General features: G+C 56.0%; 1 protein-coding gene and 1 long non-coding RNA gene across 3 annotated transcripts; both read left to right on the top strand.

Annotated features, from left to right (window-relative positions):
• Window positions 1-1,080: 1,080 nt before the first annotated feature.
• On the top strand, window positions 1,081-1,978 carry LOC125431944. The gene is made up of 2 exons (XR_007244368.1): window positions 1,081-1,216; window positions 1,435-1,978. It is a non-coding gene; the product is annotated as an uncharacterized LOC125431944 (long non-coding RNA).
• Window positions 1,979-3,177: 1,199 nt separating this feature from the next.
• On the top strand, window positions 3,178-11,375 carry LOC125432200 (interleukin-9 receptor-like). Of its 2 annotated transcripts, none has more exons than XM_048495636.1 (9): window positions 3,178-3,899; window positions 5,419-5,514; window positions 6,346-6,463; window positions 7,363-7,556; window positions 7,960-8,105; window positions 8,360-8,537; window positions 9,173-9,275; window positions 9,694-9,778; window positions 10,521-11,375. In XM_048495636.1, exons 2-9 carry the CDS (start codon window positions 5,430-5,432, stop codon window positions 10,890-10,892), a joined length of 1,281 nt encoding a protein of 426 aa, XP_048351593.1. In that variant the 5' UTR covers window positions 3,178-3,899; window positions 5,419-5,429; the 3' UTR covers window positions 10,893-11,375. The 2 variants fall into 2 exon arrangements, with proteins under 2 accessions (XP_048351593.1, XP_048351594.1); XM_048495637.1 differs by lacking the exon at window positions 3,178-3,899 and adding an exon at window positions 4,817-5,016.
• Window positions 11,376-13,825: the final 2,450 nt, after the last annotated feature.

Raw genomic sequence — 13,825 nt, 5'->3', positions numbered from 1 at the left:
TTGCAGGAAGGGCATTCTTAGATGTATCATCACCAAAATTTCAGGGTATCATCTGGAGACTGTCATGATGGCACCCCCAAGGTTTGGTGCAGTTTGCTTCAGGGTCCATAACTTTGGACCCTCAAAAGGGTAGCCACCATCTCCTTAGCAAAGAATGTGGAATGGGGTACCCCCTAAACCAAACTGCACAAAACTTTGGGGGTACCATCATGACAGTTTCCAGATGATACCCTGAAATTTTGGTGCCGATACATCCAAAAATGCGCCCCCTTCAGGAACATCCCAGAAATTTGCCCAAGAATCTTTGTTCTGCATTGAGTTTTCTGTATTGCTGTCCATGGGGGTTGCAGGCTGGGGGGGGCACATTTCTGAAGGCACAGTCTCGAAACTTTCAGGGTCTCATCAGGAGACTCCCCTGATGATACCCCCCAAGTTTGGTGCAGTTTGGTTCTGGGGGGGCAAAGTTATGGACCCTCAAAACTGTAGCCCCCATCTCCTATTAGCTCCCATTGGAAACAATGGGGGATGGGGCACCCCCTTTGGGAGCCCATAACTTTGGACTCCTTGAACCAAACCTCACCAAACTTGGGGAGTAGCATAAGGACAGTCTCCTGATGATATGCTGAAATTTTGGTGCTGATATGTCTAAAAACGTCACCCCCTGCAGGCACCAATGTCCTGGTGCAAAAAAAAAATTTGGTCGTGGTGGAATGGCCGCCCATTGGGGGGGGGGGGGGCATCCAACTCAGGTTTTGCCCAGGGCTACAGTTTGCCCAGGGCTACCTCGTTACACCCCTGGCTTGGCCTCCACCTCAAGCCAATGATGGGAGACCTTCCCCGGCGCCTCCTGCCCAATGGCCGCGCCTTTCGCCCCACACAGCGCGCGGATTGGGCCGCAGCCCTTCTCCTCCTCCCGCTTGATTGGCCTACGGGGTTGTAGAGGCGGAAACGTCCAGCGGGCCCTGTGAACGAAGCGGCCGGGGGGAGGGGGCCCTTCAGCAGGGACTGCTGCTGCTGGAGGTTCGTCGTGGTCGTCGCTGGGGGGACTCTGGCCGCATGCGTGGGGCTGATCTTGTGGGGCGATCATTCCGCAGGAGGAGGACGGGAGGAAGACTCGCTGCTGCTGCTCCTCCTCCTCCTCTCTGGGAGACCCTCACGGTCCTCTGGGCGGCCTCCGTAGCCGATCCGCCGGAGACACCTGAGCCTGCCTGAGCAGGTGTGGGCCAGGGGACAGTGATCGTGGGATCATGTAGCTGAGCAGCTGCAGACTCTCAGGCCGGAAGGCTCCACGGTGTGACCAAGTCCTTGGGGCGAATGTTGTGCTGGACTAGAGGAGTCGGAGAAGGACACGCTGGTGGGGGCGGAAGGGGGCCCAGGGGGACGTTTCGCGAGTATTTGGAGCCACTTTCATCATCCTGGCCTTCTGCTTTCCAGGAGGAAGAGGAAAGGAGGCTTCTGCAGCTGAGACCTGGTCCAGAGAGATCCCCAGCAAACAGAAGAAGGTCTGCCTTGGTCCCTGTCCCGTCTGCACAGAATGCGGAATGGAGCACTGATGAAGGCAATCGAAAAGCTCACAAACGCTGTAGCTTCTGCAATGTTTATGGGTATCCTGTGGGTATCCGGCTCCTTTAATCATCTTTCCTAACGACACTTCGGAGGGAGATGGCATGATGGTGATATTGTATCGATTTATGAAAGCGGTGATTATGTTTACACCTTGAGAAAAATAATTTGGAACTTTAGACAATTTTCCAGTCACCGATCTGACATCGAATGTACAGGAAAGGAGACAACAGTTAAAGTTGTAAGCCTTTATTGAAGTAAACTTGCGGATAACAACGGAAGAGCATTTTCATTTGTATCGGTGTTGCTGGAGCTCTCCCATTGGAGATATCTGTATGATTTATGACAATTGTATTTTAGACATTTCTATATATTGTATATCATAGTTGTAATACACGGAAGCCACTGCGCAGCACATGTGTGTCATGTGATTTTTCGGTCCGTATTTATATAGCCTCCTTCCACCCCCACCCCCCACCCCACCCCCCACCAGCATGTCCTTCTCCGGTTCCTCTAGCACAGGGATCTGCAACCTGCAGGTCTCCAGGTGCTAATAGACTACAATTCCCATCAGCCCCTGCCAGCATGGCCAATTGGCCATGCTGGCAGGGGCTGATGGGAATTGTAGTCCATTAACATCTGGAGAGAGAGCCACAGGTTGCAGACCCCTAGCACAACATTCACCCCAATTGGCCATGCTGGCAGGGGCTGATGGGAATTGTAGTCCATTAACATCTGGAGTGAGAGCCACAGGTTGCAGACCCCTAGCACAACATTCACCCCAAGGATCTCGTCACACCGCCCTGAGAGTCTGCAGCTGCTCAGCCGGGTCCCACAATGACTGTCCCCCTTGCCCACACCTGGGAAAAGGGCACGCCTCCGCTCACCTACTCAGGTGTTTCCGCCCCCCAGAGGACCATGCAGGGGTCTCCCGGAGAGGAGGAGGAAGAGCAGCAGCAGCAGCAGCAGCGAACCTTCCTCCGGTCTTCCTCCTCCTCCTGTGGAGTGGACCAAGGGGTGGACAAGATCAGCCCCATGCATGCCTCCCTTTCCTGGGACCAGAACTCCCTGCCGTCCACCTCCCCCTCACCAGCAGCTGCCCCCTCCTGCCGCCCCCTGCAAGCGACGGACCCACCGCCCCCGCCTCCCCTCCCCCCCAGACCTTCCAGGGGCCCGCCGGAGCAGAACCCCGGCGGGAGGTGGCACATGGGGGACGGCTCACTTGCCGGACTCCCGTGCGCTTCCCGTCGTCGCCACCAGGCGGCAGCAAAGGGACGGCTTACTCGGCGCCTCTGCCCGGACGGCGTTTGCAGGACCGCTGTGGCTGGACAGCTCCCACCTGCGGGGGGGGGGGTCGTCGGAACTGGGGGGGGGGGTTGCCAGCACTGCAGGGATGGAAGGGGGTCCTCTAGGTGCCACCAGCAGGAGCCCAAAAAACAAGTGGAACGGCCTGCCCCTCTGCCAGGAAAGGGACTGGATCAAGGAAGCCCCCCCGTGACTTAGCCCCCCACCTTCCCTCGCGGGTAGTCAGTCAGTCAGTCAGTCAGTCAGTCAGTCAGTCAGTCAGTCAGTCAGTCAGTCTGTCTGTCTGTCTGTCTGTCTGTCTGTCTGTCTGTCTGTCTGTCTGTCCTCCGCTTGTCCGACGGGGTGGACTCAGAAGCCTGCGTGTCCCGAAGCCCTGCAGGGGGGAGGGCAGGCAGGGAGGGAGGGCCTCGACGTGACCGCAGAAGCTGAACCAGGGAGGGTTGTCGGCGGTGGGGTTGGGGGCGGCCCTTGACGGGCTTCCCTCTTCCCCCCCCCCATCCCCCTGCGAAGTGGCTGCCTGGCCCAAGGGGGGGAGGGTCGTTCGGACTCATCGAAGCTCCTTTCCCCGGTGGGCTGGGGGGGGGGGGCTGACCGGTGCGAGGGATTCGCCGCCCACGATCTCTGCAGCCCCCTTGGCGGCCGTCACGCGAGCCCCCTCCCCTCTGCCAGGCTCTAATGCCTGAAAGTGGAGCGCAGAAGCCGTGCCCCCCCCCCCCCGGGGAAGGAAGTCTTTGTAGGTCAGTAGGGGCGAGAGGCGGCTCCGAGCCTTCCAGGCAGCCTCGCTTATCTCGGGCTGAGCCAGGCATCCGGGGGAGGGGGGGAGGATGTTATCTGGGTGCCTCCCCCTCACCATCGCCCATCCAGTTGGGTACCTCGCAGGCGCTCCCACCCGCTACTGAGGCTGCCCCTGCAGGCCGGCGGCCCAGCCCTGTCCTCTGAGCAGCGCCAGGACAGCTGGACGGGCGGGGCGGACGGAAGAAGCCCCGACCCCGCATTCCTGGAGGGGCTGGAGAGCAGTAGCAGCGCAGACGGTAAGGCGCCTGGACCGGGCGGCCAGCCGGGCAGAAGAAGGGGAACCCGAGGTGACCAGCACCGGTGGCAACACCCTGGTCTGGGCAGCCGCCTTTCCCACCTGGGTCTTCCCCAGCCAGCCTCCAGGGTCTGGCAAAGTACTTGCCTGTCATGGATCCAACTCACAGAGCCCCCCTTCCCTCCGCCACTCCCGTTCTGGGTTAAGATTGGTGAGTGGGTTCAGAGGAGAGGGAGTGGGGCAGTGGAGCTGAGCAAGGCCAGGCTGCTCACAGGATGGGCCCATGAATGTGGGGAGGGGGGGACACACACAGTGGTTCTTTCCGATCAGAATGGCCTTTGCAAGCCACAGCAGCAGCTGGAAGGGGCAGCGGGGGGGGGGGGGCAACAAGGAAGTGGGGACACGAGTACCCTTCATGGAGCCAGCTGGGCCCCATAACTGCAAGGGTGGGGTTTGGAGCTGGGGTGGGGGCTGCCAACTCTGCAGGGATGGGGTGGGGGTCCCCTGGGAGCAACCAGCAGGAGCCCAGCAGGGTGCCAAGTAGAGCTGCCTGCCCCACTGGATCAAGGAGCCAAGGGTGGGGGGAGGGCAGAACCAACGGCCACACCTGAGGGGGACAAACAATCTGGGGGCACCCCACTGCGAACTTGCACCATGAAGTTGGGTTCTGAACATGCTCCCAATCGCCATGTAGCAAGACTGGTCCCCCTTGAGCCAGGGAAACATTTCCTACATTATGCTGACTTATGTATTTGCTGTGTTTATTCTTCTGAAAGGGGACTCAGAGTTGCTTATATTGTTCCTTCCCGTTTGAGCCTCACAACAAACAACCCTGCAGGGTAGACTGGGCAGAGAGCGGGGACAGGGGCAGGGGGGGGACGACCTCCAGGCACCCAGTGAGTTTCTGCAGTTGAAGTGGAGATTCAAATCTTCGTCTCCTAGACATTCTGCAGCCAGCTTGGGATTTACGCCACATAGAGAGCTTTTCACTGCAGGAAGACTCCCTCATGATGAGAGAGGGGGGCTGAAGGGGATTCAGGACTCTACCACCAGCAGCAGACGACAGCCAGCAGGGGCTGCCAGCATCCCAAACACCCGCAATTCTGTGCCTTGAGCTGGTAAACTGGCATGAATTAAACACACTCCTATATTTTTATTTCTTGCCCAAATTATTCTGCATCGAATAACTTTCAGTGAAGAGGGCAAGAATAGGAGACGCTTCCAGGGAAGGAGGGGTGCTGGTGGAAGGGAGGAACTGTCAGCTCCAGCTCCCATTGGCTGCTCCCAGTTCGCCCCCCCCCCCCCAGTTCCCAACCCTTCAGTGGGCACGGGCACGCTTCTTGCTGGCCCATGCTAGAAAGCAAAGGCGAGAAGCTTAATTTTAAAAAGTTGCTTGGGTGCCAAATTCTGTGCTGTGCTCTGAGCCTGTGGCATCCTCGTGTGCAGAGTGCGCATGCTGGCTGGGCAGGGTGATGGTCTCACAGTGCTGGAAATGCATCTCACAGGCCTTTGCATTTCAGGCCGCTGGAGAATGGGGAAGGAAAACCTCCTGGCAGCCCATCTGCTGCAGGTGCTCCTCTCACCCCTCCTCCTGGCTGCAGAAAGGCAACAAACAGGTATGGAAGAGAACTGCCCACACCAAACACAGAGGGGCACCACTCTGGCTCTGGAAGCCTGTGCTCTGGGCCCCACCCACCCCTTTTGCAGTCCTGATGCTCTTCTGAGATGCCAGCAAAAAGACTGTAAGACCTGTGTGAGCTTGCGGCTTGCAAAATACATTTTGTCAGTTACATTTATTGCTGAATTACAAACTCCTGCATTTTTTCTCCCGGTCCCTTTCTTCTAAGCCACCCAACCCGCGTTTTGGAACAAGACCCAGATCCGTAGATTTCCAAATATTCTGTTTTTTCAGTTTGGATCAGTTATCAAGATACTAGCAAGGAGAGGCGTTTTACATGCAAACGGAGACCAATTATTTATGTATATTTCTACTAGAGACGGTTCAGTCCTTTTTGTGTTTGCAGATGTACAGGGAGAGCAGGCACTGAAATCCAAAGTCAGGTCTTCAAGCCCCTCCTAAGTAATCAAAGCAGCCCACTCCTCACAGCCTCTGCCTCTCAACCCCCCTCCGCCTTTCTTTCTTTCTTTCTTTCTTTCTTTCTTTCTTTCTTTCTTTCTTTCTTTATTTATTTATTTATTTATTTATTTATTTATTTATTTATTTATTTATTTATTTATTTATTTATTTAATGTGTTGGCTTTGATAAACCGCCCTACCCCCGGAGGGCTCAGTCCTTTACTGAGTCCTTTACTTTGACTGAGCCTGCGCATTGTTGCTGGGCATGATCTTGGGCACAGGGCTGGGATCACTTGTGGGGCAACGTTGCCCTTTGATGAGCCAAGCCAGGCACCTGGCAGACGTCTTCTGCACGCCCTCCTCCTTGCAGGCCTCCCCAGCGGTGTGCGATGTCTGAACAATTATGGGATCCAAGACCGCCAAGTGGATTGTTCCTGGCACCGGAACCAGACTGCAGGAGAGGGAGCGTTCTATCTCAATTTCTCTGAGTAAGGCGAGGGGGGTGCGCAGGCATGCAGCCTCTGTCGTGGGGGTGGGGTGGGGCCCCAACCAGCCCTGGCCACCTGGCCCCAAATAAGCAAGGACACCCATGGCCCAGAACGAAGCCTTTCACCAGCCTCCAATGGAAGGTCTTCTGTGGTGCGGTGAGGGAAGGCCTCTACTGGCTGCCAATGGCTGGGTGCTCAGAGGCAACTAGCACCAGGGAGCTTCCGGCTGTGATGGGCGCCTCAGTTGTGGAGACGGACAACACTTGGCCATGTGGGTTCCAGGGGAAGCAGGACCCGGCTGACTTCCCCTTCAATGAGAACACACCAAGGGTTTAGCGTGTCTGTTGCTTTACTTGCCCAGGTGTGCTCAGGTGGGGGCAAAGAGACCATAAGTCCACCAGCCTACCTGAGATCCCTCTGGACGGGGGCTTGGCACTTCACTGTCTCCCGGAGGGCCACTTGCTGTTTCTCCATGCACGGGCACCCCTTCTGGGGGCTGAGGGAGCGACAGCTGCTTCCCAGCCCGTTGGGTGTCACACTCACGCACCCACCTCCTGGGACAGGAACTCCTGACAACCGACTCCTGTTGATGACGCAGCCAGTCCCCGTGTTGGATGCTTTGCCCTCAGTCTGCTCACCCAAGAAACTATCTGCTCCCAGTAGAAATTGGCCTGCTTATCTGAGACCATTGTGATGATCTGCAGGCATCATTTTCAGTTCGAAGGCTGCCCAGCCACAGCGAGCACGCCCACTGTCTTTGCTTCCCGCTGTAGTCACAGGCTGCTGGTGGTTTTTCTGCACATGTTCAGAGGCACTCCCCCATCTACACAGTCACTTGCTGTGTCTCCAGCTGAGTCACCCAGGTCACAGAAATCTGCTTCTTCTCTTGCTCCCCGCAGTACCTTTCAGCAGTACAGCGACCTCTTCTGCTGGCTTTCAGCCTCCGAGGAGGCCCCGCATGAGTTCAGCTGCTCTGCGGAAGGATCGGGGAATTTTGAAGAGGGTGACGAATACAAGCTCTCCTTGCGCGCCTCCCTGGGGAAAGGCGATCTCTACACTGCCTGGGAGGTGACTTACCAGCCCATGCAGAACAGTGAGTGCTCCACATAGCATTGCCCAGGGAAGGAGGACAGGAGGGGGGAAAGCTGGGGAGGTCCGGGGTGTGTGTGTGTGCTTAAAAATGGCCAAAGCCGCCTCTTCTCATCTGTCCCCAGAAAGTCCACAAGCACATTCAAACAGCCAACCAGTCACCACCAAAGCCAAGCGCGATTTAGCAAACCACCCCCAGTAGTCCAGCAGCCTTCCTCTGGAAGGGGGGCACAAAAATGCGAGTGGGGATCCCCTTCTGGGGATGAGGAGAGCAGGGGTGGGGGTGGGGGCGGACAGCCCAGGTCGCCAGCAGCGGCAGATAAATTCTCTTGGGCGGCTTCTCCTTTGCGGACGCTCGGGGCCTTTGTGGGATCCCTCGGCTCGCCATCACCCATTCCTCTTCCCAGTTAAATGTGATCCGCCCTGTGGCGTCTGGAGCAACCTGACTGCCAGCAAGTGTCAGATCGTGTGGAGGAAGCCAGAGGCCTACGTGAACATCTGGAAGACCTTGCAGTGGCAGCTGCAATTCAGGGACACCGAGGTCCCCTGGGAGGTAAGGGGAAACACCGGGCAGGGGAAAGAGGCAGCTGCCCGCTGGGTTGGAAGGCACTGGATGCAGCTGCAGGGCCGACGGCATGCAAGACTGTTGTCTGGTCACTCGTTGCCCTGGAGCCCTCCAAGGAAGGCCCTGCCTGGTGCCCAGGACTCTGCAGTGACGGAAGGAAAGCCTCCCAGCCGCATTCTCCCACCGCCTGCGTCTGCCAGGCTGGCCTCAGGCCTCAATCCTTGTTCTCCACCCCCAAACAGCAAGCAGAGACCAAAACCGTGGTCACCAGAGAGACGATGATGGAAATAGACGCTTCTGAGTTCACGCCAGGCACCAGCTACGTCGCAAGAGTGCGCTGCAAAACCCCAGACGACAGCAAAGATTATGCCAGCCAGTGGAGCGAGTGGAGCGCCACAACGGAGTGGAGCGTCCCCCCAGGTCTGCTCACAGCCAGCCAAGTGGCAGTGGAGGAGCAGCTGTTGCTGCCAAACACACCCCTGAGCACCAGGCTCGCCCTGCCCTTTGCCCGACTCACACGGCATGTGCTCCTTCCGCTGTCCCACTCTATGTATTCGGTTCCTTTCCTAGAGGCAAGCCTCCCTCTGGCCATAGAGCCGGGGTCATAGGGGAGGGCGGGAGGAAGTAGCTGTGCATTTCCTGTGTTGTGCAGGGGGTTGGACTAGATGAGCCTCAGGACCCCTCCCAGTTCTGGATTTCTACCTGTTGGCAGAACCTGTTTGGGATCCTGCTTGCTGGGGGGAAGGGCAGGGAAGGGCAAAAAAGCCCCTTCTGCCTGTCCCCCGAAAGACCTGAGGGTCTTCTCAGGGTCACTGCCTGCTGGACCAGCCTTCTTTGCAGAGGGATTGTCAGGAGGCAGAAGTGGTGCGACTGGAGAATCCCAGGACACGCCCAGCTGGGATGCCCAGGAGAAGTTCTGCTTCGGGCCTTACGCTCCGCTGCCCTGGCAGGAAAGGCTCTTTGAGGGCAGAATTCTGGGCAGCCTCCGGCCCCGAAGCTGCCCTGTGGTGTTTCTGCCATTGCCAGCTCAGGGCCGTTTGCCTGTCTGTCCCCAGGCCCTTTGCTGAAGGAGGAGCTTCCAGTCCTGGTGGCTGTCTTCATCTCAGCCTGCCTTGGTTCTCTGCTCTTTCTACTCCTGCTCTCCAGCTGTTACTCAAGGTAGGGTGTTGCAACTGCCAGTCCTGGCACATGCCGCTGCACCCGTTGAGCAGGGCTGGTAACCAGCTGCCAGACCATTGTGTTGGGTCCCCACCCCGTCCCCTGTCAACAGGTCCCTAACCAAAATGGCTGTGGGCACAGGGCAGGGGAGGCAGGGAGTGGGGTAGCTGATGGGCCCAGTGGGGTGGGGGGCAGTGGTGGGATTCAAATAAGTTAACAACTGGTTGTTTACAAGCACCATTTTAACAACTGGTTCTGCTGAAGTGGTGCGAACCGGCTGAATCCCACCACTGGGGGGGGCGGGGCGGCGGAGGGGGGTGCACAGAGAAGGAAGCCTCTGCTGCATTTGTGCCGGCTCAAGCGAGGGGCCTCTGCTGCTGGGCCAAGACGCAAGTGCCATTATTCTGTCTCTCTGCAGGATCAAGATCCGTTGCTCAGCAAACACCCCCAGCCCGGCAGACTTCTTCATGCCTCTCTATTCCTCTCACCATGGGAATTTCCAGGTAAGGGCCCACATCCCCTTCAGAGGGGGAGCACTGAGGAGTGGAAGGGGGGGCGGCAATTGCACAAAATGACCCCCCCACCTCCCATTCTCCTCCAAGGAACGCCAGCAGGGCAACTGGGCAGGGGCAAGAGCTTGAGCACCCTCTGTGGTCCCACTCCCTGCCCCCCGCCCAGCAAGATGTCGCGGCCCTTCCCGTGGCCACAGGCTGCTCTCCCTTTCCTCGACCTCCACATGCCCCTTCCCCAAAAAAGTTTTCTCCCCCCATCCCAGATAGTGAATTAGCATGAGAAGCAGCTGTCAGCCCCCCCCCCCGACCCCCCCCCCCACACAGGCCTGCCCGGCCAGATCCCAGAAGCATCCCTCTCCCCACCCTCTCCTCGGAGGAGATCTCTGGCCATCGCCTGCTGCCACCCTGGGTGTCAAAGCAGCGGAGGAGGCGGGGTTTGGGTCAGGGGTTCAGCAGGGGGTGGAGCTTAGTCTGGGAAAAGAACAGCACTCTTCACACCCACCTGCCACGTGAGAATCATGGGAAGTGTGGCAGAGTAGTTAGAGTGTCTTTTGCAGCCAACCTGACCTCATGTGACTGTCGTAAGGCGAGAATTGGGTCTGCGGCTGAGAGCTCCTGAGCAGCAACAGACTGAAAGGAACCCCCCCCCCCCCCGGTGCATGTATGTGTGTGGCGGGGGGGGGGGGACGGAGCATGCTGTCATAAACCCTGAACTGGTTTTGGATCCCTTCAGGCTTGGACTGGCATCAAAGGGCGGGATGCATGGCAGAGAGGCAGCAAGGAATGTGGAACCGGCATCCTCACCCTGAGGCCCGTGGAGGCCATTTCCCAGCTCTCCTCCGTCAAGCGCCTCTCGGGAGTGGAGTTGCCAGCAGCGGAGGGACTTTGCCGCCTGCCAGGGGCTCCAGACCAGCCAGACACAGCCAGCGACTATGTTGTCATGCAAGGGGAAGCAAAGGCCCCGGTCTTGCCTGGAAGAGCTCCTCTCTACATGGAAGCCCTGGGTGCCCTAGGCGAGAGTTTTCTTTATTTGCCTTACAAGAATGCCCTGTTTGCAGAGCAGGATCCCTGGGAGATTCCTGCAGCAAACCCTCTTGCCTCCTGAGCACCGGCGCCCACTCTGTGGGGCCCAAAGAGAGACCAAGCAGAGCGGAGAGGGGCTCATAACTGCCAGCACAGCTCTCGGCAAGCAAGTTCTGGCTTTTCTCCTCACGTGGGCAAGCCCTGCTGGCACATCTGGGCCGACTCTGAAGAATATCCGTATCCTGAGACCAGTCTCTGAACAGACAGTCAGGGATGCTGGCTGCTTGCTGATAGTCAAAGTATAAAATCATAGAGTTGGAAGGGCCATCGTGTAGATGGGCTTTGAGTTAACGTTTGCTAGAAGCCACCCTTGACGGCTGCAGAATCCCTAGAACCTACGAGGACGAGCAGTGAAGCAAAACTGGCCCAGTTTGCACTCTGAGTAGACAGAGGGCTGCGAGTTGACTGATGGAGCAGCTCAGAGGGCCAGAAGTCAGACGCAGAGGTCATGTTGCTTGCTCCCTGTAGTTGCTGCATGCATATTTGCAATAAAACAAAGGCACAACGGGGTCTCTTGTGCTCCCTCGTCCACAGCATTCCCCACGGACTTCTCACTGCTTGGGGAACGACAGAAGGTATAACAGACCCCACTCTCACTGACTGCTGTGCCCAGTTGGGCGTACCCAAGCTCTGCTTTGCTTCTTCTCTGAAAAATAAATAATGCTGTTACTGAAGCTGTGGAGAGGAACCGGATGCAGCACTGAATGGGGCCAGATCTCTGATATCAGCCAGGAAAGCCTTCCTTCCACTCCCACGCAACGTCCCACTTTAGCCCACCTATAATCCCTCCAGTATTTCAACTGCGTGATCTGCTTGGCCCCAAGGCCACATGTGGCCCCCAAGATGAGCCCCAGAGCTTGGGAGCAGCCTGCAGGCAAGTCTTGTGCCTTGCAGCTGGAACAGCTGAGACAGGTTGTGAGAGTCACCAAGTGGGGGTGTTGATTTTTCTTGGGAAGGAAACTGACAAACCCAGGGAGGGCTCAAGGAGTGGGGAGCAGCAGCAGTTATTTCCATGGAAGTGTGAAGGGGGGGCCATACCAGGAGCACAACAAGGATGTCATTGGCTGTGAGGAGGCAGCAGAGTGCCCCCCACCCAGAACCTCCTGAAAGGCTCAGAAGCTGTTCGGGGGGAGCAGGAAGGACTGAATGTTTGCTTACTCCAAACAGAGCTGTGAGTCTTCCTTGGATGCTGGATTCTACCCCCACCCCCTCTGCAGGGGTTGCCCAGAGCTCTGAATGTTATAGGCTGGGGAATATTTGCCAGTGGCACACTGAACTGGGCCTTGCCGACAACATTGGGTGGGCACTGCACTGGGGGACTGTGCTGCAGAAGAGCCAGAAGGGATACATCAAACAGCAACCTGTGACTCAGGAGCCACTAAGTATCGCTGTTCTAGGGGAGGCTGCCCCAAGTGAACATTGTGCAGTTCCTGGGCACAAGAGTGGTAATCTCAGCTGATGAATGCAACCGAAATCCCATTGCACCCAGTCAAGGGGCATTCCAGACTGAAAGCATGGTCTGTTTTCCGTATAGAACCAGGGCTCCCTTCTGCTTCTGGTGCAACAGCAACCAGCTACAAAACCAAGGCAGAAATTGGCCGGAGTTGCTCATGTCTCCAGCTCAGCTGCTTTATCTGCGCTGACGGGCTGTTGCATCTTTGCAGAATCGGCAGAGTCACTGTGAGGGAAGAAGAGCAATCAGTCACCAGCATCTGCACAAAACAGCACAGGGTCATTGTGGTTGTGCCTTCTTGGGTAGCTGCTTTGGAGCCCTCCTTTCCTTTGATGCAGTCACCCTTCTGAAGGTCAGAGGAGCTGGACAGGGGGAAACCCCACAGCCAGGTCTACCTTCGTCTTGTTAGCACTGAAAGTATAATCGCATGTAATCGCATTTAATCACATTTAATCATATTTAGTGGCATTTATTACTCACATATTCAATAATTATGATATACTTATCCCTATGTTATACTAGCTATTTTAAGTTACTCATTGTAAAAAAACCTCCAACTCTCAACTTGAGCTGGATGACGAAGAGCTAAGCAACATGGATATCTACACTTTCTGCTGATTCGGCAGACCCTGATGGCATAAGTAAAACATAGCCTAAGACAAGCCCCTAACACATAACAAAAGAAGGCCTTTTTGAGGGCACACCAGCCAAGCATTTAGCAGTAAATCCTCCTGACTGAACCAAAGTCGGAGAAAGAAAACTAAGTTAAAGGGGACACATATTATTAGTTAGGAATACACTTGCCTCTGTCAGTGCATTCCTCCTGTCAGATTCTGTGTTTTGCCATCCATCTAAGCAGGTGAAGGCAGGGGCACTGAGATGGTGCCAATGGTCGAGAGGCATCGGGAGAAAGTTGTCTTAATAAAGTGGAAAATTGTTTAAGGGTTGTCCTGTAATTAACCCTGAGTTTAACGAGGTAATAAAATGAACATGTAATAAAGAAATGATCAATCTATGGGACATACCTCTCAGAGTCGCCAAAAGAAAACATCTTTATGTCAAAAGAATCATTAGTCTGACAAAATTATGTGTCTGTACCGAAGGACGTTAAGTTTTGTATGTTATTCCAAGGTGTCAAGAATCCTGTGATGTATAGGAATTTAATGATTTACCACGTGAAATTTGTCTATAAAAAGGGACAGTCCCAAAGCCAAAGTTGAGTCTTTCCTCCCAGGGTGCAATTGCAACCTGTTTCTCTCTAATAACCTTACTAACTAATCATCTTCCTTGTCTGTCTCTTTGATTCTCTAAACATGAATTGGGTAACTTATCCTGTTCCCTCTAACTGGGATCACAGTTTCGCTGGTCAGTTCTGCCTAGCTCTGCGCCAGCCCTGCTTCTGGAGCATGCCGCTTCTGCCCTGCAGGCAGGACTTTGTCAGTTGCAGCGTTATCTCTGCTCCTCTGATCTGAAGCTCAGATCTGCCCAAATCTAAACCAAGC

This window comes from Sphaerodactylus townsendi, linkage group LG04, assembly GCF_021028975.2.
Source record: "Sphaerodactylus townsendi isolate TG3544 linkage group LG04, MPM_Stown_v2.3, whole genome shotgun sequence".
NCBI classification, from domain to species: domain Eukaryota; kingdom Metazoa; phylum Chordata; class Lepidosauria; order Squamata; family Sphaerodactylidae; genus Sphaerodactylus; species Sphaerodactylus townsendi.
Note: the sequence above shows the minus strand (reverse complement) of the source record. Positions and strands in the feature narration are given on the sequence as shown.

Excerpts from the sequence above, each read along its gene's own strand:
- LOC125432200 (XM_048495636.1), top strand. The coding sequence starts at position 5,430 with ATGGGGAAGGAAAACCTCCTGGCAGCCCATCTGCTGCAGGTGCTCCTC. Across the intron at positions 8,106-8,359 it reads ACACCGAGGTCCCCTGGGAG|CAAGCAGAGACCAAAACCGT; the intron begins GTAAGGGGAAAC and ends ACCCCCAAACAG. Across the intron at positions 9,276-9,693 it reads CTCTCCAGCTGTTACTCAAG|GATCAAGATCCGTTGCTCAG; the intron begins GTAGGGTGTTGC and ends GTCTCTCTGCAG.